This window comes from Fukomys damarensis, unplaced genomic scaffold (assembly GCF_012274545.1).
Source record: "Fukomys damarensis isolate Sample0158 unplaced genomic scaffold, DMR_v1.0_HiC HiC_scaffold_16, whole genome shotgun sequence".
Lineage (NCBI taxonomy): Eukaryota > Metazoa > Chordata > Mammalia > Rodentia > Bathyergidae > Fukomys > Fukomys damarensis.
In genome coordinates, this window is record NW_022900928.1 from 71,247,788 (window position 1) to 71,273,256 (window position 25,469).

General features: G+C 36.8%; 2 protein-coding genes across 2 annotated transcripts; one reads left to right on the forward strand and one right to left on the reverse strand.

The window, feature by feature from the left end:
• Positions 1-1,197: 1,197 nt before the first annotated feature.
• On the reverse strand, positions 1,198-2,142 carry LOC104857987 (olfactory receptor 10G6). Its single transcript, XM_010618070.2, has one exon. It carries the CDS (start codon positions 2,131-2,133, stop codon positions 1,198-1,200), a length of 936 nt encoding a protein of 311 aa, XP_010616372.1. The 5' UTR covers positions 2,134-2,142.
• Positions 2,143-22,283: 20,141 nt separating this feature from the next.
• LOC104858009 (olfactory receptor 10G9) lies at positions 22,284-23,219 on the forward strand. Its single transcript, XM_010618087.1, has one exon. The coding sequence runs from the start codon at positions 22,284-22,286 to the stop codon at positions 23,217-23,219; it is 936 nt and encodes a 311-aa protein (XP_010616389.1).
• Positions 23,220-25,469: the final 2,250 nt, after the last annotated feature.

The following is a 25,469-nucleotide window of genomic DNA, read 5'->3' on the forward strand; positions in this document are numbered from 1 at the left end:
TTAGAAATTTATTTGCTATAAACAGTGAAACTGATTTGTAATTTTATTGAATATGTTTTTGCTGAATGGAATGGAATTGCCAGTTCATGTATATTTTGATGTTTACCCTCACACTCTGTTATAATAGCAAGGAAACTCTGGGAAAACACATTTCTTAAGAAGGTTTCTGTTACATAGCAGTCACAAGAATATGGAATCAAGTTTGCTGAAAATAGTGATCCTCTTGGGCTGTACTTGCTGATATACTTTTGAACATCAACAAAGCATCTCTAGCCTCCAGGGCATCTAGAGAGGAAAGCATTCCCACTTTGATGGTGATAACTTTCTTATAAGAAAAGTCACTAGTATGGACTTCAGGTCATTGTTTCAATGTCTTCTTGCATCCAGGCATGTGCCACATCTGCCCTGCCCCAGACCCAAACCCAAATGCTTTGTAACAAGCAGAGGGCAGTGGCAGCTCATGTGCTCATTTACTATCTCAGAAGACTTACTACGATAACAGCCACGTAGGATCAGAGAGACTCAATTTATGTCTGCAAGGCAAAGAAGTATATTCATACACACATATCTCAGTTCTACAGATGTGGAGCCAAGTGCAAGCTCATAAGTTTAAACTAAGTCACGGCACATTGCACATGTGGTATCTCCCTCATGTTGAGGTGAAATTACTCCAAGTTCAAGTCTAAGGTCATCTCCTGTCTTCTCTGTCAAAGTAAAAGGGAGAGAGAAAGGGGTTTGGAACATTCTTTACTTTCTTAAATTTCAATCTCCCCATAGCTTCATGGGAATAATAAAATATCTACCTCGTATAGTTTTTGTCAAGGTCAAATCAGTTTGTATGAAGGTTATTTGTGTCAACACCAAAGATGAGAAGCAATAATCTGCATATCAATGGATGTCACAGAGAAATAGCTTTTATGTGGATGTTTTATTTACACTGTATCTTTTTTTCAAGGTGATGCCTCTGCTAAATGGCTTTATTGATTACCAGTGATACTGGAAGGAGACATACAGAAAATCATGTTTGAGAACAATCAACAATGTGACAATTTCCAGGTTCCCAGTTCTCTACCTAGGGGTCCTTTACTCTCTGAGTGAATCATTCTTTTTTTTTTTGTCTTAAAATCTCCAAATCATTTAGTGTCCCATCAACTAGCCTGCATTTCTGTGCCCACAGTGTGTCTGTGCTGGGTGACATCAGTGAGGCTTCACTTCCTTGAGGCCTCCCAGCCTCCGCAAGGCTGCCTTCATCTCTTTGTTACGGAGTGTGTAGATGATGGGGTTAAGCAAGGGAGTGATGACTGTGTAAAAAACAGCTACCACCCCATCCAGAGGCTCCTGTGAACCAGGCCGCAGGTAAATGAAGGTGCAGGGCACATAGTACACAATGACAACAGTGAGGTGGGCGGCACAGGTGGAGAAAGCATTGCGGCGCCCATCCACTGACTGGATTCGCAAGATGGCAGCCACGATGTAGCCATAGGAAGTGAGGATGAGCACAAAGCAGGTGAGGGCCAGGAAGCCAATGTCCACAAAGGTGAACAGCTCGTTGATGGTGGTGTCGGCACAGGCTAGACGGAGGATAGCCGGAATGTCACAGAAGAAGTAGTCGACTCGGTTTGGCCCACAGAAGGGCAGCCGGAATATGAAACTTGTTTGGAAAAGTGAATGGATGGTTCCTCCCAGCCAGGTTCCCAAAGCCAGATAGTTACAGACACTGCGAGTCATGATGGTAGCATAGTGCAAAGGCTTACAGATGGCCAGAAACCTGTCATAAGCCATCAGTGTGTAAAGGAAGCATTCAGTGCAGCCCAGAAAATGGAAAGAAAAAAGTTGGATTACACAGCCCTGAAAGGACATAATCCTACTATCCATGAGAAAGCCAGCCAGCATCTTGGGGACAATAGCAGAGGAAATGGTCATGTCCAAGAAGGAGAGGTGACATAGGAACCAATACATGGGGCGGTGGAGTCGGGTGTCCACCAAGACAGTGCGGATGATGAGCCCATTACCAGAGACAGTGAGGACATAGATGACAAGGAAAGCTAGGAAGAGTGATAACCCCAGCTGTGGAGAGTGGTGCAGGCCCACCAAAATGAAGTGAGACACAGAAGTCCAGTTTCCACGTTGCATTTCCTTGATGTTCACAGCTGCCAAAAAAAAGTAGTAGAAAGATAAGCTTAATATTTGTAAAAAAGCGAGGCATGATTCATCTATTCTGTAACCTTCTCAGATAGGGGAAGAAGAGAATTTTTTTTCTTGCTCTCTCTTTGGTTTTCTTGCTATTTATTATTTACTTTTTCTCTCAGTCTCCCAATTATCAATTCTGAGATCTTGCTTGGTTCCAAGGAATAAATTTTTCTCCAAGGTTAAAAGTAATAGACTACATGTACAGGAATCTCTCCTTATTTAGAGTTTCAATTTTTTCAATTCCGCTCAACTGAGGCTCAACAATATTGTTTGTCTTGATTGTTTCAAGAGGTAAAGACTACATTCATGTAACTTTAATTAAAGCATGTTGTTATAATTATTGTATCCTCCCATTACTTATTCCTGCTAATCTTTTACTAAGTCTAATTTGTGAATCAAATCTTAACATGTATGCCTGCATATGAAATAACATTACATATTATGTTGGTAGCAACCACTCAATATTTTGGAGCCCATCTCCTATGGGTAAGGCCCAATTAATGTATATAATTCAAAAGGGTGAAGAAAGATCACACATGGAGATTTTCAAGCCAGGAAGAAGCATAATCACTTTTAAACCTAGTCAATTGATGAAATATCTGTTTTGTTTTTTTGTTTCAGTTTGATCTATTATCTGTATAATAGATAGTTAGAATCCATTTTATTTATTCTTTAAGAACACACAAGTTGGAATTGTACTTCATGATCTAAATGTGCCTAATTAAAAACTGTGTGGAATATAAGTTGAACCTAATATTTAAAAAAACTCAAGATTTGGATAGACATAAGTATTTTTAAAAATTTTATGTAAAAAATGCACATACTTTTAAAAATCTTTCAGGAGAGTGAGGCAGTGCAAGATCCTAGCTCTAGGGACCTGATTACATTCTCTCTTCCTTTGGATAAGCACGTCTGTCCATCCATCCATCCAAATGGTTGGGCATCATATAGTAGAACTTAAGAAAATGGTTTTTAAAGTCTTACTGGGATAAAAAATATATATCCCTTATTTTATACTTGGAAATGCCAACTTACCTTTTTTGCCTATATAAACAATTTTAAGTGGGTATAACAGCAGTGACCACCTCTTAGGATGGTTGTAAGAATTAAATAAAGTCATTCCCATAATCCACCATAGCACTCAATAAATGTTAACTACTATATTACATCAAATATATACTGTAGTCCTATATAGTTAGGCTAGTTCAGTCTCTCTACAGGTTCCTCAGATCTGAAGTGAAACTTTGGTTTCTCATATCACAAAGAGCATTTTCTCCCAGGATTGCTGGGGAATGATGGCAGCTAAATGAAAGCAAGGAATCAGGGAAGTGGCTGAGGGATGCTGAGCTCTCTCAGGCAGTGAGGGTTCATGTGAGCCACCAAAGGAGATGACCTTACTATCTCTTCTTTCTTAAATCACTTTCTTTCCTCCCCTCTTTGCTCTAATGCTCTGCTCACAAGATGGAGGCAAACATCCAAAAAGTTTTCACCTTCACAAAGGTCTAGAGGCAACCCACATTCATTCAGAAGGCTTCAGAGGATGTGACATGAAGCAGAACTTTCATCTACTCCTAGTGGTCTAACAAGCCATGGTGGGTGGTATTTCTGCCATCTGGCTGCTTTGTTGTACACCCCGGATGACCATGTGTTTTTCTTCTCACCCTCTCAATCTTCTTTAGTGCCACAGAGACTGCCCTTCTCAGTGGAAGGCTTGCTAGTTTCTTATTATATTTTGGGTTTTAGGATTTTCTGTGCTAAATCTGACTGAGTCCCTGGTAAACACAACAGTTGGTCACTTTAAGTAAAGATTTAAACTGCCCAGGAACTAAACAATGCCTTGAAATAAAACTGTAAAATCTATTTCTAAACACACCAGAGGCAATTCTTGATGATTTCCCAGATCCTTCTTTGATCACCATCTGTAAGGGTGCAGCATTGTGTATGCGGAAGAGTAGAGGTGCTCAGAATCTAGTGTTGACCTACTGCCTGGTTTCCTCTCAGCATTTAATGCACATATTGGGCTCTACCCAGATATTTTTCCCTCTATTTTATTTTAACCCCTTTAATCTGGAATGACCTTGTTCCTATGAAGTTTGGAAAGATTCTACTAATCTTTCAAGATTGCATCAGATGTTACCTACTCAGCAAAGCCTTGTTTCTCTTCCTCCCAGATGATCACTCATTCATTCTTAATATCCTCATTCACATTTCTGTGATAGACGTACTACAACCATTTCGCCATTTATCTGTGTGTACCAGACTTCCCCAGCTACACCTTGAGTGCTTACAAGGATTTTCTCATTTTTCTTTTCATCCTGAGTTTTTTACATAACTTTCACAGAAAGCGTCTTGAATAACATTGATCAAACACATTTTGTTCTGTGTGAATGTTTCTATTATTTAGATACCGAATCCAGAATATCAGTTAGGCCTTATAATCTGAATTTTAAAGTATTAAATTTTGTACTGTCAGTTTCTCATTTGAAAAGGGGAACAGGGATATAATTGTGGATTATTACCATAAAGAAATACCAATCTCTTTTTAATCTAAATCAGTTCACAATTCAAATTTTGTTCTCATACAGGGGAAATAAATTTTCCTCTTCTTCCCAATTCCCTTCTATATCACAATTTCTTCTGCCTTGATGTATTGCTTCTTATTCCTGCTTATAATTTGTTATTCTCTGCACAGAGAAATGATCTTTTTGTCTGAGAAGACAGAAAAATACTCCTGGCTTACCCACTACCAGTTAAAGCTGATGCAAGAACTTGGTGTATACATTTTAGCTAGTATCACCTTATATTGTAAATACATGATATAGTGACATGTATAATGGGAACAAAGACAAGTACTTCTACATGAAGGGTCGGGTAGAAGTATTCAAGGACCCATATAATAGCCATCATAAAGCCAGTGTTACCATGAAACTCATCTGGCTCAGAAAATTCCAAGACACAGACTGGCTTTAGGCAAGTAGAGTTGAAAGACATCCTTTCTCTCTGAAATAATGCCACGAGGGGACTTCAGCTGCTCCTCTGTTCCCAGTATATTTAACATTTACTAAATATATGTCTCAGAAAAATCTTCATTGCTATACTCCTACCTTTCTTTTTGAGCCTTCTCTGCTGGTGACTATGGACTGGATATGAGTTTGCTGAGGGGCCATGGACTGCTGCTTGCCTCAGCTTCTTGGTCTTTGCTGTTCCTTATAGAGACATACATTTAAACTCAGCAGGTGTGATTTCCTTCTTTGACATGCCCTTTCTTGCTTGTTTTACTGTACCCTATGTGCATATGTCTCTGAATCATCCCTCCCCTTTATAGATTTTGGGAAGCTGTTGCCTTTGGAGTCTGGAGTCTTAGATCTTGTAAGTAGCCTCTGGAGTCTTAGATCTTGTAAGCAGCTTCTTCCTTCCAGTAGTCCCAAAGGGGTAGGAGACATGGGGCTGGCTTTACTTCTGCTTTATCCTTCAGGGGCAATTAACTTACCCCATGGAAATAAATTGCATTGGGCTTTAGTTGTAGTACCTACAGCTATAACAGGAAATTATTTTAGTTGCTAGTAGTGTCTTCGTAATATAGGATCCTGCTAAGAGCAAGTACTTGATCAAAACATCAGGAGGCCCTTTCCACATATAAATTGGAGATAATGCCTTACTGGTATATCCTAGTTAGGTTTGGATGAAATTTGAAAGAACCTTAAAAGTTAAAGATACCATGAATGCCATATGTTATCACTAACAGAAAAGTACCCTCTAAATTGAATTTAGGGCACATTACTAGGATGCTGTATTAGGATAAACACTATTATTTGGGGGCAGAACTTTATTATCATTGAGCATATAAAGAAGAAATTAAGCTAGATCAAATATAAAAAAGTGGCTTCTTAAGAGTCAAAAGCATTTAGAGCTGGAAGAACTGTTAGAAAAATGACCTGAAGCAACTTCCAGTTCACTCTTGAAAAAAAACTTTAAAGAGAATGAAGAATTTTCCAAGGGTGTGTCATCCTACTTAGTAGATAAAATTCCAGACAAGTCTATATGGATAAATGATATGGATTTACCCAGCTCTGAGAAAAGAGAAGCTTCTGGTCATGAGTTTGTGGTAGCCACAGATCAATAAATATTTAAATATTTCTTGTTTAATACAGTTTAACTACTTTTAGCCATTATAGGTGAGCACTTTTCTAAGGAGCACAACGTGAAGCACAGTTTTGCATTTATTATATTTATTTTTTATTAAGTTTCTTGGCACATTTTAGGTATACAATACAGTTACATTCATCATTGGGATCTTGTGCCTTTACATGATGTATCTTGGTTCTTATTTTTTCCCCATCCCCTGCCCTCCCTTCATCCCCTCCACCCTTCCCTATTTACAAATACTTTGTTTCCATTTTTTTCTTTTCTCATATTTTTTCTTTTCCCTTCTTTCCTTTCCCCATCCTTCCCACTTCTCCTACTACTGTAGCCCTTTTCTTCCTATTTCACATTATCAATTATACAATTTGAACCTTATTTATGCTTTTAGTTTTTCACATCAGAAAAATTATTCAGTAGTTACACATGTGTGTCTTATTTATTTCACTTAAGAATATGGCCTCGATATGCATCCATTTTGCTATAAATGACCCTAGTTTCTCATTCTTTATGGCTAAGTAATACTCCATTTTATAGAAAAAAACACATCTTCTTTATCCAGTCTCTGGTTGATGGGCAATTGGGCTGTTTCCAAGTTTTGCTGCTTTTAATTCTACGTCTGAAAAATGCCTGTTCATTTCAGATGCCCATATTTGAAGTGGGTCTTTGTATTTGGGGGTTCTGATTTTTTTGAGTTCTTTATATAATCTAAATAGTAGACCTTTGTCTGAGGAATACCTGATAAAATTTTTTTCCCATATGGTAGGTTGTCTATTAGCTCTGTTGGTGGTTTCTCTTGCAGTGCAGAAGCTTTTAAAAGATGGTACCCCAGTTGTTGATTCTTTGTGCTAGTTCCCATGCTACTGAGGATTTGTTCATAAAATTTTCCCTATGCCAATGTCTTCAAGAGTTCTACCTAACTTATCTTCCAACAAATTTAGTGTTTCTGTTTTAATATTTAGATTTTTTATCCACTTCAATTTTAGTTTAGTGCATGGAGAAATATAGGAGTCTAGTTTTAATGTTTGGCAAGCTGAAATCCAGTTTTTCCAACAGCATTCATTAAAGAGGTCATCTTTCCTCCTGTGAGGATGTTTGGCTCTTTTGTCAAAGATGAGGGGGCTGAGTATATCTGGTATTGTTCCTGCATCTTTTAATCAATTCCACTGATCCTCAGGTCTGTTTCTTTGCCAGTACTGTGCTGTTTTTATCACAGTGGCTTTGTAGTATAGCTTCAAGTTGGGGATTGTGATACCCACTGCATGTCTCTGTTGCCTAGAATGGCTTTTGCTCTTCTAGGGTCTCTTCTGGTTTCAAATGAATTTTTGGATTATTTTCTCTAGCTCTGTGAAATATACTGTTGGGATTTCAATAAGGATTGCATTGAATCTGTATAGCAGTTTTGGAAGTATGCCCATTTTCCCTATATTGGTTTTTCCTACCCAGGGGCAAGGGATGTCTTTACATTTTTTCTATGTCCTCTTTAATTGCTTTTTTTCAGAGTGTTGTGATTCTCAATGTAGAGGTCTTTTTCTTCCTTCATTAGATTGATTCCTAGATATTTTATTTTTTTGGATGCTATTGTGAAAGGGATTGCTTCTTTAATTTCACTCTCAGTGGGGCTGTTATTTGTGTACAAGAAGGCTATTAATTGAGTGTTGACCTTGTATCCATCTACTCTACTGCATCTGTGAAGTAAGTCTAGAAGTCTTTTGGCAGAGTTTTTTTTGGGCCTTCTATGTAGAGTATCATATCATCAGCTACTAATGACAGTTTAACTTCTTCCTTTCCTATCTTTATTGCTTTTATTTCTTTCTCTTGTCTAATTACTGTGGCTAATGTTTCTAGAACTATGTTGAACAGGAGTGGTGTCTTGTACCTGATTTTAGCATTAAGGTTTTCAGTTTTTGACCATTTAGGGTGATGTTGGATGTTGGTTTTTCATAGATAGCCTTTATGAAGTTGAGATAAAGACCATATATTCCAATTTCTGCAGAGTTTTTATCATGAATGGGTGTGGAATTTTGTTGAATGCTCCTATGGTTTTTGTCCTTGACTCTGTTAATATAGTGTATTACATTTATTGATTTATATATGTTGAGCCATCCTTGCATCCCTCGGATAAATCCAATTTGGTCAGGGTGTATAATCTGCTTAATGACCCTCTGTATTCTGTTTGTTTGTATCTTATTGAGGATTTTTGCATCTATGTTCATTAGGGAGACTGGGCTGTAGTTTTCTTTTTCAGTTGGGTCTTTACATGGCTTTGGAATCAAAGTAAAACTTGCTTCCAAGAATAAATTTGGAAATATTGCCTCCCTTTCAATTTCATTGAAAAGTTTAAAGAGTAGTGTCAATAGTTCTTCTCTAGGTGTTTTGCAGAATTGAGCAATGAAACCATCAGAACCTGGGGTTTTCTTTGTTGGTAATGATATAGAGAATTTTTGCAAATAATCTAAAAACCTACAGAATGTTAGGAAAATGTAAAATGACTTCTGGTGTCTCTAAAAGTAGTCTGCTTTGTTTAGTTTAAAATTAACAGACATGGGAGACATTGACCGTGAAATGGGACATCTGGCTTCATCCCTAACCTTGAACACCCTCTTCCTGTGCACTAAAATAGACAGCTATATGAATCTTAAGGTAAACTCCCTAACTACAAGGACTTGTTACATCTGGGTTAAAGTTAGCTGTCTTTTTACTGTAATTTGTACATGAGCAATGTGAACTGAAGAAATGAAATGTAACCACCTGAATCAAATCATAGCTATAAAACCTAGTAAAGAGAAAGCTGCAACCCAATGTGAGGTCAATCACTGGCATTGCCTCTTTGAGTGTGATTTGACCTTTGCTGGCAAAATAAACTTTTTATTATTTTATTTACATTTAACTCATCTTTATGTGCATGCCATTTGTCAATTCCTTCAACAAGAGTAATATTTTTAATTATGTTTTCAATTTCACTGGTTGCATTTGGGGTGTTTAGAATTTTTTAATCTTCTTTGTTCATCTTTGGTGATTCATATGTATCTAGAAATCTGTTCATTTCTTCTGTGTTTTCCATATTATTAGAGTAAAGGTTCTGAGCCTTTTTCTTTCCTTTTTGACAAGGTTGGCTAAAGGTTTATTGATTTTATTTATTCTTTCGAAAGCCCAACTTTTTGGTTTGTTGGTATTTCTTATCATTTTCTTAGTTTCCATTGCTTTGATTTCTGCTCTGATCTTTATAATTTCCTTGCTTGTATGAGCTTTGGGTTTGTCTTGCTCTTATTTTTCTTTTTCTTTCATTCCTTTTTTTTTTTGGCTTTTTGTGAGACAGGGTCTCACTATGTAGTTGAGACTGACCTGCCTGGAACTTACTATGTAGTCCAGGCTGGTCTCGAACTCACAGTGATCCTCCTGCCTCAGCCTCCCAAGTGCTGGGATTACAGATGTGTGCCACTATGCCCAGCTTGCTCTTCTTTTTCGAGGAGTTTAAAATCCAACATTGGGTTGTTTATTTGGCTCACTCTGTTTTCCTAGTGTGAGCATTCATTACTATAAATCTCCCTCATAGAATTCCTTTCATTGTGTTCCATAGATTCCTATATGTTGTACTGGCATTATAATTTATTTTTAAAAACTGTCTAATTTCTTTTTTAATCTCCTCCATGACCCATTGGTTGTTCAGGAGAGTGTTACTCAATTCCCATGTGTTTGTAAATTTCTTGCAGTTTCTTTTGCTATTGATCTCCAGTTTAATTGCACTGTGGTCTGATAATATACATGGGATAACTTCAATTCCTTTGCATTTACTTAAACATGTTATATGAGCCAGTATGTGGTCTATTTTGGAAAATGATCCATGTGCTGCCAAAAAGAATGTATATTCTGATTTTGTGGGGCATAACACTCTGTAAACATCTAAGTCCACTTGTCTAAAAATTGGTTCAGTTCTATTATTTCATTGTTGAATATTTTATCTAGATGATCTGTCTATTTGTGACAGTGGGGAATTGAGGTCCCCACTACACTTGTATTAGCACTTATTTGATTTTCATATCCTTTAGTATTTGTTTTGTGTAGTTGGTGGCATTAATATTTGGTGCATATATTTATGATTGTAAACTTTCCCTTTTGGACTGTTCCCTTTACAAGGATGTAGTAACCTTCTTTGTCTCTCTTAATTAGGTTTGACTTGATATTAACTTTGTCTGCAAATAAAATAGCTACTCCTGCTTTTTTCTGGGTTCTTGTTGCATGGAAAACTCTTTTCCATCCTTTTACTTTCAGTCTGAGTTTCTTTTTGAACTAGGTGTCTTTCTTGTATGTAGCATATCATTGGATTTTTCTTAATCCATTCTGCAGTCTTTTTCTTTTGATTGGTGAATTGAGGCCATTAACATTGATGGTTATAAATGATATTTACTGACTCATCATTGTCATGCTATTGTCCTGTTATTGGCCCTATTTAATCTTTCCCTCTTTCTCTTTAATTTCTTGCGGTGTCTAATGATTTGCTCTGTTTGGCCTCATGGAGTTGTGACCTTCATTGTCTTTTTCTAGGACATTCTTTAGAATTGTTTGGAATGCTGGTATGGTATTTATGTTCTTTGTCATGGAAACTTCTTAATTCCATATCAAGTTTGAAGGAGAGTTTTGCAGGACATATCAGTCTTGATTGGGGTTTGTTTCTTTTTTAGGGCTTGAAATACCTCACTCCAGGCTCTCCTTAACTTGAGGGTTTGTGTTAAAATGTCTGGTGTGATTCTTATGGGCTTTCCTTTACATGTCATTTGTTTCTTTTCTCTAACTGCTTGCAGCATTTTATTCCTCTCTTGTATTTCTGGGATCTTGATTATTATATGTGTATCTTGTGGGAGCCCACCGTGGCTCTCTGGCATTTGACATTTGAAAGCAAACTTCTTCCTCTGCAATGAAGGCATTGATACAAGCTATGTAATATTTGTTACCTTTCAAGGACTCTGTTTGTTAAACTTATTTGTTCTTTGACCCTGAGATGGGAGGAACTCAAAGAGATAGCCAAAGATTTGGTGGTATCTGTAGAAATCAGGAATTCCTGTTTTTGCATAAGAAATGATGGGGATGATTGCTTGATGCTTCCTGTTAATGTGCCTTTAAGGAAAGCTGTTTCTGTAGAAATAAACCAGACTTCTCTTGGTCTCCACTCAGGTGTGAGTGTTCTTTCCTTTCTCAATCCTCACTCCCCAACTCAGGTACGTTCGTGTTGTGATGGCTGGGCCACCACAGTATCTGCAGATTTTTTTTTTTTTTTATCATGGCTAGTTGGAGTCCTATATGCCTCACTTATCTGTATGTCAAAATTTTTTTGCTGTTTGGGAAGTTTTCTGTCATTAATTCTGTGAGCAATTTTTTTTGAATGTCATTTGTGCTTCCTCCTGCTTTTTCATGGATTCCTATCAGTCTTATATTATTCTTCTTTGCATCATCTAGGAGCTGTTGGATTGATTTCTTATGGTTCTTTACTATTTTTAAAATATCTCTCTTTTCATGGTCACTGACCACTATTCTGTCTTTTATATCTGATATTCTGTCTTCAGATTGGGTCAGTCTATTGTATATACTTTCAATAGAGTTTTTTTTTTTAATATCCTGATATTTATTTGAATCTGTTTCATAGATTCCATTTCTTTCCTGTGTTTAGCATTCCATGTTTACATTTCTTTCCTATGCTGAGCATTCACAGCTTCTATTATGGTCCTGAGCTCATGTATTTTTTGAAATTTGTTTCTGTTCTAGAGTTTCCAATCATGTCATTCATTCTGCTCACCATCTCTGTTGTTATCTGGAAAATTATTTCTGTTTTGAATTTTTCTAGAGTCTGATTGATCTGTTTTGTTACTTCCTGTGCTATGAGTTCAGGGTGTCCTGGTGGTTGATTGTCACACTTTTCCACCTCATTTCCTTTAGAATTTGCCATTGATGAACTGAAAGTCTCTCTTTGTGCCTTGCTTAAGTTTGTTCTCATTTCTATTTTTGTTGTTGCTATTGTCCTTGTTTTAATTCCTGGGCTAATATTTTGATATTACAGATATAGCTGGTCTTTAAGTTTTGAGTCTTATATGATTCTGAGACACTCTTCTTTTCATAATACCAGGGAGGACTACTGATTAGATTAATCACAACACCTTAGCTCAAGTGCTACAATCAGCAACACTGTAGCCTCAAGCACAGCTTAGAAAATGACTATTTGTGGTAGTTATTAATCTATTGCCCTTAACTGTGTGAATTAAATAAAAATTGATGAGCAGCCCAAAGTATGTTTATAATGAATAAACTCTTCAATATAGCAACTTTACCTTTTGGGATGGGGACTTAGAAGGAATTGGGAGTAGAGGAATAGATAGGTAGAAGGATAGGGGAAGGTTAGAAGTGATGGAAGAAGACACAGGATGATCACACAAACTCTAGGAAAGTGTTGAAGACAAGAGGGAAAAACAGAATGAAAGAACAAAGACAAGAATTGAACAACATAACAGTGATAGGGAGGCTAGAAACTGTTCTCACTTTCCTTTGAAACTAATGACAATTGAGAGAAGGAAAAAGAGAGAAGGAAAGAAAATAAAAGAAGAAATCTGGATTAGGGCAGGAAAAGGAACAAAATGGAGATGAAAAACAATGTGGGAGAATGAGAGATTGAGTGGGAAAGGGAAAGAAAAGAGAAAAAAAGAAAAAGAGGAAAGAAAAAGGAAGAATTTGAAAAGACTGGGAAAAATAAAAGTTAAGAATAGAAAAAAAATTTAAAAAGAAAAAAGAAAAATGAAGGGCCTTCAGGGTATGTCTCTGCTGTCACAATAGACAATGTGGAAAGCAATATGCAGATGTAAGTAAATTAGTCTCAGCAAGCCAGCAGCAGACCCCTGAGATTCAGGCTGAATTCTGGCTGCAAGGTCCTGGTTGAGCTCCTGACTACCTGCAGGGTTGAACTCTGCAAGAATCTACTGCAGGTTCCAGATGCCCTTCCCCTAAGAATAGTCCAGGTTCTGATGGGAGGTGGTGATCCCTCCAACTTACCAACTACAGTGGTCTGGTGTGCCTGTATTGCGGAGATTCTCTTCACTTTTCCAGAGGGTTTCAACTTTTATCAAGGAGCCTGAGAGAAGGTGCTCTATCTTTTGTGCACTTCTGCTCTGTCTTCTGGAGCTCAGAACAATGGCCTTTGTCACCCGCTGTGCCTCTGTGGTGTGGATTCAGGTATGGGCACAACCAAGAGGCCAGAGGTGGGGTGTGGGTAGCACTGGGGTGGTGCCGTGGGGATGCCTGTGCAGCTCCACTCCTCACTGGTCTTCACTGCTTGGAGGCCCCATTTGTTTTATTTCTTAAATGAGCCATGCTCCACTTAAAAATTATATAAAGTCAACATCAAGTATTCTGGTTTGTGTTTATTAGTATATTTTCCTACTTCAAGGACATGATTTTCTGATTTTTTTTGTACTTCCTCATGATACTGAGCATAAATCAGATTTAGAGGTTTGATAATAGGTAATTCTACATAGAGAAAGGTCCCAACTATTAATAAGCTCATTTCTACTACTAGATTCAATTGATTAATCTACTTAGTGGGCTGAGAGCTCTCATGATCCAATCAATTCTCCAAAGCCCTTCAGGTAGCATCCACACCCTTTAACACCAGGAAACTTTTGGGGGATATTTTGGATCTCAACCACAACATCAAGTGAAGGCACAGGGAAGGCAAAGGAATTGTAGCAAATGCACAAAGGAGCGTGAGAAGTGGGGTAAAAAGTGTTACAAATCAGGAGGTCGTACAAGACAGTTCTGAGTCCAGAGATTGGAGATAGTGATCATATGTATTTCATCATACACGAGGTGGCACCAAATGAAGAGTTCAAATAATATAAAGGAAGTACAGATATAGAAGGAAGGAATCAACTTCCCATGGCCTTGATACTTTTCCATACTCCACCAAGCTTTTATTTTGTTGGCACATTGCATCAGGAGAAATACTTCCTTTGTAATAGGAACACAATGTTACAGAATTACTATCTCTTACCTCACAGTTCACTGAACAAAGTACTAACATATAAGACAATAATTTTGCTACTTTGCATTCTTCCTCACTCAGACAGTGAGTATCTATGTAACCCCATCGGATGGTGTTTCTGCATCTTTCTATGTTGGAAGGTAAAAATTAGTAGTGAGCAACTGCAACATAAATTGGTATGATGAAGACATGTTTGGGCTTTTCAGGAACCTGACTTTCATTCATCCCATTTGGGAACATTAGCAGGCTGAATTTCCTGCTAATAAACTTTTAAAATATTATTTTCATTTTAAATTATTTTTATTAGCATGTTTGCAGTATATGCAGAATATTATTTTTAATTAACATAAATGAGTTCAATACTAAAAATAGCAATGAAATAAAATAATGACCCACACTATCTGAAAGGTAAGTAATTAAAAGATGTTCACCTTCATTTTTCATTAGAAATAATACAGATTTTAACACTTCAGTAAGATGTCACTACACTTTTACTAAAAGAACTAAACTGAAAAAGATGATTATCATGTGTAGAATGAAAGGAACAATTTCAAGCACTGAGGCTGTGAGTATAATATGGCACTCTAAATCTGTGTGGCATTATATACTAAAACCAATCATACACCTTCCTTATGGCCCAGCAACTCGGCTCCTAAGGCTGTAAGCTATGTGAATGTACATATTTAATAGCAATGTGTGCACAGAAATTCAGATGTGAATGAAAAAAGAAAGGTATATAATATATAGTATGTACCTGTCAAATGAAATTCCACAGATTATAGCATCCATGCCTACATTTACATTCAAAAATAAATATTTTAGAAGTTTATCATAGCATTATTTTTAGTAGTCAAAAATTGGAAACTACTAAAATTTTTGAGTTGAGTGAAAATGAATTGTTGAATATTCACACCATGGGTTGCTGTGTGGTGATAATGTATGGTGTGCAAGTACCTGTGAAATGATTAGGTATTTACTGTTTATACCCATTTATTTATGTGTGCTGTGATTTAATTCAAAAAGTGTAACATTTATTAAATATCTAGATCCGTGGCTTTTATCTGGAAGCAATTTTGACCACTTTGGATCATTTGCAATGGATGGAGACATGGTGGAGTGCCATGGGCCCTGGCATTTAGAGGTTAGAAGTCTGAATGTAGCTAAATATTCCATTATACATAGGGCAGCACCCAGAATAACACTTATCCTGCCTCTAAAGTCAATAGTACAGAAGCTTGTGGAAACCTGATCTGAATATGAATACAAGTAAAAATGAGTCAAACTGGGAGAATAGAATTAGCAAAATATTTTGAGAAATGTAAGTTGCTAAAAAATAGAGGATAATAACGTGTTCATAGGTTGGAAAAGTCAGCATTATACAAAAGTACACTTGTCGGATTGTCCTATTGATTCAATGCAATTCCAAACAAATTCTCAGCATTTTCTCCTGTTTATATAAACATGTGGATCTTAAAGTAAATGTTGTATTGTAATGAAATACATCTCCCAGATAGCCAGGACAGTCATGAAGAAGTAAAATAAAATGGAAATATCCCTTTAATAGATATAAAAATGAATTATGGTGCTGTAGTATTTAATATAGTATTTGCATTTGGCTAGGCAAATAAAAAAGGACAAACTAGAATAAATACATAGACTGATGCATATATAAACTATGTATGTTCATATAACAAAGATGACCTACAGTGTGATAAATAGAGATAACCGTTTTCAATAAATTGTTTTGGGTTATTTGATATTCTGGTTAAAAATTTTACCCTGTTTCGTATTGGACAAATAAAAAATTGCTGTTGTAGTACAGGTATAACGGTGCCAGTCTTTATGACTTTTATTTAGCTAAAGATATTTTAAATAAATAACAAAAAAGAGGCTAAACATGAAAGTGATAAATTGGATTAAATTTATTAATTATGAGAGAAATTTTGTAGCTCATTCTTTGATCATATGTAATAAAGCTGAAGTTCAATAAGCAAATTATAAAAAAGAATAGCACTTGAGAACTTTGTACCAAATTTCTAAGAGACAGGTCAGTTAATGTAATTATAGCCACCATCTCAAACTATTTACAAAATAAAAACATCTTCATACTTAAAATGAAATGACTTCCTATTGAAGTAAAGGAAAAAAAACTCCCCAGTACTACATATTGCCTAATAAAAAATGATCAACATTTTGTATGCAGAAAATCATTTAAAAGCAAAATACCAGCATTAAAACTATATTGTAATTAATTGATAACATTTCCTGGAACATTAAAATAATATACAAAAGCAAAAAATACATTAAAAAGCACACTCTACTTCATAATAAGGTAATGAATTAATGTTTTTAATTTGTAAATGTTCAGATCAATGAATATGAAAGACATTTATTCCAAAGAAATGAATAAAGTCCTTGAAGTGTTAACTTACATGTACTTATGAGTTATCACAAGTGTTTATTTGTATTTTTAAAATCAATGAAAATTATGACAGCAATAAAACCTGTTACTTATACAACTGGGAAATCTTTATAAACCCGTAGGCATTTCTTAGGGAGAAGAGATTTTTAAAACCCTGACAACAACAAGAAAATTAGGAATTAGATGTTTAGCTTGTTACTAAAGATGGTAATAGAGACAGTGATAATGAGGTGGTGAGTGCAAGCAGGTGATGCCCACTGGGGATATTGGACAATTTTAAGTTGAGAACAAGTAACTAATGATGAAGGAAAATAGTGATTTCCTCTTCTTTCCTCATAGGTACAAATATTAGTTCTAGGAAGACTTGGCTATCTCAGGATGGTTTCAATAAGAATCACATTGGGAAATGTGCTTGCTTATGAAAATTTTTGTGTCTGTCTCTTCTTGTTGATTTTGCTGGAGACTGGAGAACCACTAGTGATCCCACCCCACCAGAATGAATCAAGTCAGCTTCTATGTATTTAGACATGTTGGCTCCCATTCCCTGCACCTGGAAGAGCTTTGTTCTTGACTAGAAATGGATCACTCTTTGTCAGGATCATTCACTTATCCTTTGAGTGATAGCTGGTAAACTAGTGCCTGTGTGTACCATATAGACAGTGAAAACTTTGTTAGAAAAACTAAAGCAAGTTTTGTGACTGAAATGAATCACATCCTGTAAGGTAAAGTAGATTTAATTTATTAAATTTGATTTCCTTATCTTTCCTTGCCTTACACATGCATGCACAGCAATGTTACGTGGAAATTTTTAGACTTCATCATAATTTTAATTATTTAGCATCTCTTGATAGAGTAATTGAGTGGCTACAAATAGTCATCAAGTGATTACAATAGGGAAGCAAGTGAAATATTGGTTCCTCTGATTGAAATCCATGACTTAAGTCTCAGGCTACCCTGAACTTCATCTGGTGAAAATTTCCTATTTCATAAGATGAATACAGAGGTGTCTTGGTGATTAAGTTCAGGTGCTGCAGTAGACATTTGAGAGTTTTCCCAGTTCTAGAAATTTAAGAACTTTGTAGGTAATTATAATACCTTTTTTTTCTGTTGCTGTTGTGGTACCTGGCAAAATGTTTTTTATTAGCATCTTAATCATCATCTGGAAACAGAACGTTCTAGAGTAATATCATTAAATGTAGCTCTGATAAAGCATGGTCCCTACTATGTATCATAAAGCAGGTATAAGATATTTTACATTCATAGAGATATGATACAGTACCATCCTACATTAATAATACTAGAATCAGTTTTGGTTTGAAATTTACTTTGTCTGCAAATATGATTGCTACCCTTGTTTTTTTCTGGGCTCCTGTCACAAGGAGAATTTTTTTCTATCTTCTCACTTTCAGTCTATGGGCTTCTTTTTGCACTAGGTGTGTTTCTTGTATACAACATATTGTTGGATTTTGCTTCTTATTCCATTTTGCCAGTCTATTTCTCTTGATTGGTGAGTTGAGGCCATTGACGTTGCTGTTATAACTGATATGTACTGACTTATTATAGACATATTATTGGCCTTTTGTTGACTCTTTTTACTTTTTCACCTTCTCCTTTTAATTTCTTGCCTTGCCTATTTGATTTGCTCTGTTGGGCCTCATGGTGTTGTTGCCTTCATTGTCTTTTTCTAGGATCTTGTTTAGAATTCCTTGTAGTGCTGGTTTGGTGTTCATGTAGTTTCTCAGGTGTTCTTTGTCGTGGAAGTGTCTTATTTCCCCTTTCATTTTGAAAGAGAGTTTTGCTGGATACATCAGTCTAGGTTGGAGGTTGTTCTCTTTTAGTACTTGAAATATGTCATTTCAGGCTCTCCTTGCCCCAAGGGTTTGTGTTGAAACGTCTGCTGTGATTCTGATGGGCTTTCCTTTGTATGTGATTTGTTTCTTTTCTCTTACTGCTTGTAGTATTTTGTTCTTCTGTTGGGTTTCTGGGATCTTGATTATTATATGTCTAGGTGTAGATTTTTTTTTTCTTGTAGCTAGTTGGGGTCCTATATGCTTCAGTTATCTGAATGTCAAATTCTTCCCCTCTGTTTGGGAAGTTTTCTGTCATTAATTCTGTGAACAGCTTTTTTAAGTCATTTGTATTTTCTCCTGCTCCTTCATATATTCCTATCAGTCTTATGTTATTCTTCTTTGCATCATCTAGGAGTTGTTGGATCGATTTCTCATGACCCCTTACTGTTTTTAAGAGATCTCTCTTTTCATGGTCACTGACTGCAATCTTATCTTCTATATCTGAGAGTCTATCTTCACATTCTTTTATTCTGTTGTGTACACTTTCTATGGAGTGCTTAATCTCCTGGATATCTGTTTGAATCTGTTTTATGGATTCCATTTCTTTCCTATGCTGGGCCTTCATGGATTCTATCGTGGTCCTGAGCTCATCTATTTTTTTGTCAGTTTCTGCTCTAGAGTCTGGAATAACGACTTCTATTTTGCTCACTATCTCTATGGTTATCTGGGAAATTATTTCTGTTTTTAATTTTTCTAGAGGCTGATTGATCTGTTTTGTTACTTCCTGTGCTTTGAGTTCAGGGTGTCCTGGTGGTTCACTATCAGCCTTTTCATCCTCATTTGCCCTACTGTTTGCCATTGGTGAACTGGAAGTCTGTTCTTGTGTCTTGCTTAAGTGTTTTGTCATTTTTATTTTGTTGTCGGACTGTCCTTGGTTTAATCTCTGGATTATCACCCAAATTTTCCTGATATACTTTCTCCCTAGCTTCTGTGTCTCTAACGACCCACAGACATTCTCATCTTCATAACATCAGAGAAAACAGCTCATCCAATCAACTGCAATGCTTCATCCCAACTGATACAATCAGCAACACATTAAGATCAAGCACAACTTGGACACTGACCACCTGTGGTAGTCACTAGTCTATCACCCTTAAATCATTTGAATTAAATTGAAATCAAGAAGCAGTCCAAAACATGTCTGCAGTGAACAAAATTTCAATATAGTGTATTTACCATTTAATGGCTCAGACAGAGCGAAGATGCAAGACCCCTGGTCTCAGTTAGCCGATGGCTGAGAACACTTTTAATATTTTGCTTTTTATTCTGATATTTTTAAAAATACATGTTTGATGTAGTTTAAACCACATTCCGTGGAGGTAAAATACATTTGATCTGAGCTCCACTAAGAGCAGTTGCTGTTTTCTCTTAAATGGTGAACTAGTTTTATGGTCTCCTGCAAAAGAAAATATAATAGATAATTTTACTAACAATCAGTATATTAATAGCAAATAATAACAGGCAGTATTTTGTGTTTTCAAAATCATTTCTGTTACAATTATGCTTGTATAACATTTCATGTTTCTTTGACATCCAACAAAATGCAGATTCCATCCACTTGCATTGTTCTGATTTTCCTGAAGAAACTTGACAGAATTGCCTCCTGTTTTGAGAACAATATTGAACTTATGAGGATAGAGGCAAAATATGATCTCCAACAATCCGATATTAGTATGTATTTGGATATCTAGGATAAAAGGTTGTATGACAGAAAACTAGCCTCTGATCAAGAGACTGTAGATGGAAAAACATATGAAGTCAGCATTCTTAGAGCCTCATAAAGCATAGTCAAGTGGGGAGAAGCAGGGTGACAGCCAAGACGAGACTTTTGCGTTTTCTAGATCATCTGCTATGTTGCTGGGAGTCCTATGTAGGTTAACTCACATTCTTTTTTTGTTTGTTTTTGTTTTTTGAGACAGGGGCTCACTATGTAGTTGAGACTGACCTGGAACTCACTATATAGCCCAGGCTTGTCTTGAACTCACACTGATCCTTCTGCCTCAGCCTCCCAAATGCTGTGATTATAGGCATGTATCACCATGCCCAGTTTAACTGAAATCCTTATTTTCTCTGAGAGATGTAGGAGAAATCCATTTAGAGGAAGGAATAGTGGGACACCAATATTAGTACCATGGATGGAGATTTTCAAAAGTGATAGCTTTGAAATTTAGAAGTATCTGGCAAAGCAAAGAGAATTTTCTTTCTTTATGTGCAGATAAAGCAATTCTATAACACTGCTGTAAGGCACAAGGCTATATGATTAATTATCATTTATTAAACAGTAAGGACATTCCAAACACTGTGGTAGAAACTTTTCTGTGTCATATCACATTCAATGATAGTAACTTCTCAGTGAGCTAGATCATGTTAGTAAGGTCAGATAACATATGAAGTCACTAAAGAATGATTTAGGTGTGCTGTGGACTTTTGAAATATTCATTCTTACCAACAATTAAATTTTTTGCAGTTTAAAGTTTCCCATTAATTTTGGTGAAAAAGAACAAAAAACAACAGGTAGAATTCGATATAGCTCCAAGATTGCTGCCAACTGGTAGAGAGTCATTCTATCTGAGTGGCTGCAGGGCTATGAACATGATGGGATATGACTTTGTTGATTATATTCTACCACACACACAAAAAAAATTGTCAAAGCCACATGAGAGTAATACTCTCATGAAATTATCCACCATAGTGCAAGAAGTCCAGATAACTAGGACTATGGTGGCTGGCAGGAACCTAGAGTGATGTGCTTTGTCAACAACCATCCAGAACATGCAGAATTTCAAGGACTCAGTTGTTCTGACTGCATCAATATTTCCGCAACAAGAACCTAAACCACAGACGAGGCTGAGACCTCAGTTCAGACCTGGAGTAAAACCTGTGATATATAGTGCATAAACCCTAGCTAATCCAACCCACAGAAAAGGTGAGATCATATATTTATAGGTTTTAAGTCACTACATGTGTGTTAATTTATAATGCACTTATTTCTGTGGTGTAGATAAGCATATCCAAAGGCCCATGTGTTAAAACATTGTCCTTTAGCATGTGTCATTATTGAGATGTGATGGGACATTTAAGGGATGGAGCCTAGTGAGAGGTTTTTGGTCACGGAGGTATGCTCAGGAAGGACATACTAGAATCCCAGCTTCTTCCTCTTCTCTCTTTTGTGTTCTGACATGGAAGTGAACACAAGATTTGTGTTCCGCACCATGGTGTACTATTTTGCCACAGGCCCAAGCTTTCAAAACTGTGGAGGAAAAGAAGTATTTCTGTTGATAAAGTGTTCATATTTGGTTTTGTCATCAAAGAGAAAGGCTAATTAACATAACAAAAGATACCTAGTGCAAATACTTTCTCTTACTTTATTCTGCATATATCTGTAGGCATCTCTCTGTGTGTGCCTGTGCATGTATCTGAGAGATGCTGAAATGATAACAACATCTAGCGAAATGAGCTTTATAACAAGCTAAGTATCACTCCAAAGTTATTTACCATGGATGATGCAGTTGCCAAAGGAATCATGGATTGCCAGGTCTTGATTAAATCCAGCGCCTTAGACCGCTCGGCCACGCTACCTGCGTGCCAGGTCTTGATTAAATGGTAAAGGTGATGCCCCTTCCATACCCACAGGGAAGGTGACCAAGAGTGAGATGAAATGTCAAATGCAAGCCTAGTGACAACCTTCTTCCTCACCGGACTTCCACACGCACCAACAATGGACACCACACTATTTGGCCTCTTTCTCCTCATTTATGTGCTCACCGTGCTGGGGAACCTCCTCATCCTGCTGGTGATCCGGCTGGATTCCCACCTCCACAGCCCCATGTACTACTTCCTCACCAACCTGTCCTTCGTTGACATGTGGTTTTCCACCGTCACTGTGCCCAAAATGCTGATGACCTTGATGTCCCCAGGTGGTGGGGCCATCTCCTTCCCCAGCTGTGTGGCCCAGCTCTATTCCTTCCACTTCCTGGGGAGCACCGAGTGTTTCCTCTACACAGCCATGTCCTATGATCGTTACCTGGCCATCAGTTACCCCCTCAGGTACAGCAGCATGATGAGAGGGAGAACGTGCGCTTTCCTGGCTGCTGGCACTTGGCTCACTGGCTCCCTGCACTCTGCTGTCCAGACCACCTTGACCTTCCGTTTGCCCTACTGTGGGCCCAACCAGATCCAGCATTACTTATGTGATGCACCGCCCATCCTCAGGCTGGCCTGTGCAGATACCTCGGCCATCGAGATGGTCATCTTTGTGAACATTGGTGTAGTGGCTTCTGGCTGCTTCCTCCTGATAGTGCTGTCATATGTGTCCATTGTCTGCTCCATCCTGAGGATCCGCACCTCAGAGGGAAGACACAGAGCCTTTCAGACCTGTGCCTCCCATTGCATAGTGGTCCTTTGTTTCTTTGTGCCTTGTGTTTTCATCTACCTGAGACCTGACTCCAAGGATGCTGTGGATGTGGTTGTGGCTGTTTTCTACACTGAGCTGACGCCCTTGCTCAATCCTGCTGTGTACACCCTGAGGAACAAGGAGGTGAAGAAAGCTCTGTTTAAACTCAGAGACAAATTAACACATTCTCAGAGCAATTAAACACTGTGGAGCAGATGTACTCATTGTTTTCAAAATCGGCGATTTAATTATTATATATTAATTTGAAATATTTATTCAGGAATATTTTCTTCATGCATTTCTATGGAATTTTAAGTCAAAATTAAACCTAATATTTGATTAATGTGTCTCTATTTTGATGCATTACCTAACTTCTCATAGATTTATTTTTTTAAAAATATGAATTTGGTTACTTGATCTGAGATACCATGTAAACGTTGATCTCTTTTTTTTGTAACTAAGTTGGTAGTATGTTCTTTCTTTTTGATTTATTTCTTGTGCCCACAAAATTGTCCGTATCCAATCATATTGATATTGTTCAGAGACAGTGGAAATTATCAGTTGTCTTTTTCTGTGGCTGTAGCTATTCAAATATTGCAACTCTTCTAATGGCTCTGTGCATAATGAATCTAAGTGTGTGCAGAAAGTCAAGGCTTATTGTATGTAATATACAGGTTTGCTAACAATAATTCCAAACCTAAGTATGTACATACATAATGAACATATAAGATATATTACATCTTTGTTGAAATAGATTATTCATTATTTTTGGAAATGCTATTTTTTGTAAAGAAAAGTAGATTATTTAAAGGTTTATCAACCATTGTAGTAAGATCAGAAGCCATATTAAAATCAAATTGATAAAATTTCCTAGAATATTAAAAAATATGCTCAAACAAAAATATTTAAACAATGACAAATTAAAAAGCACATTTTACCTTACAATAAAATAATTAATATTCTCAATTTGTAGAAGATTAGACAAATAAATACGATTAAACTATCCCCTCAAAAGTAATTTCCTGAAGGTGTTTCTGCATCTTCTACTCTGTTGCACTGGTCCTCAGGTCTGTTTCTTTGCCAGTACCATGATGTTTTTATCACAGTAGCTTTGTAGTATCATTTCAAGTTGGGGATTGTGATACCCCTATTTTACCTTTATTGCCTGAGAATGCTTTTGCTATTTTAGGTCTATTCTTATTCCTAATGAATTTTTGGATTGTTTTCTCAAGGTTGGTGAAGTATGCTGCTAGAGTTTCAATTGGGATGGCATTTAATCTAGATAGCAGTTTTGAAAGTATGGCCATTTTCATTATGTTGGCTCTTTCTACTCAGGAGTAAGGGATGTCTCTGCATTTTCTGATATCCTCTTCAATCTGTTTTTTTCCAAGTGTTACAGTTTTCTTTGATTTCTTTTGTTAGGTTGATTATTGGGTATTTCAATTTTTGGGATACTATTGGGGAAGGAATTGTTTGCCCCATATCTCTGTCAGTGAGTCTGTTGTTTGTGCACAGGAAAGCTATTCATTTTTGTGTTGACCTTGTATCCAGCTACTTTATTGAATTTGGTTATTAAGTCTAGAAGAATTTTGATGGAGTTCTTGGGGTTATCTATATAGAGTATCATGTCATTTGTAAAACTACAGACACACTCAGCCACCTCATCTTTGACAAAGGAGCCAAACACCCTCACTGGAAGAAAGCCTGTTTAATAAATGGTGCTGGAAAAACTGGGTTTCAACTTGGCAAAGATTAAAATTAGACCCCTATCTTTCACCATGCACTAAATGGAAATTGAAATGGATTAAAGATCTAAATATTAAAACAGAAACACTAAACTGGCTGGAAGAGAGGTTAGGTAGAACTATTGAAGACATTGGCATAGGAGAAGACTTTATGAACAAAACCTCAGTTGCACATGAACTAGCACAAACAATCAACATGGAATCTCTGCTCATTAAAAAGCTTTTGTACAGCAAGAGAGGACACCAACAGTATGAAGAGAAAACCCATAATACGGGAAACATTTTCACCAGCTGTTCCTCAGACAGAGGTCTACTATCTAGAATATAGAAAGAATTGAAAAAAATCAGACCTCCTAAATTTAAAGACCCAATGCAAAAATGGGCAGTTGAAATGAACAGGCATTTCTCAGACAAAGAAGTAGAAATAGCAAATAAACATATGGAAACAATGCTGAGATTTCACCTCATCCCAAAAAGAATGGCAGTTATCATGAAGTTAACCAATAACAAATGCTGGTGGGGATACAGGAGAAGAGGTACTCTTCTGCACTGCTGTTGGGCATGTCTGCTAGTGAAACCACTGTTGAAATCAGTATGGAGATACCTCAAAGAGATAGGATTGAAAGTCCCATCTGACCTAGTTATTCTCATGCTGTGTATATTCTGAAAAGAATGAAGAGAATCATGCCACAGTGATATATGCTCA

Bases quoted from the DNA above. Each gene is read 5' to 3' on its own strand.
- LOC104858009 (XM_010618087.1), top strand. From the start codon at position 22,284: ATGTCAAATGCAAGCCTAGTGACAACCTTCTTCCTCACCGGACTTCCA.
- LOC104857987 (XM_010618070.2), bottom strand. From the start codon at position 2,133: ATGCAACGTGGAAACTGGACTTCTGTGTCTCACTTCATTTTGGTGGGC.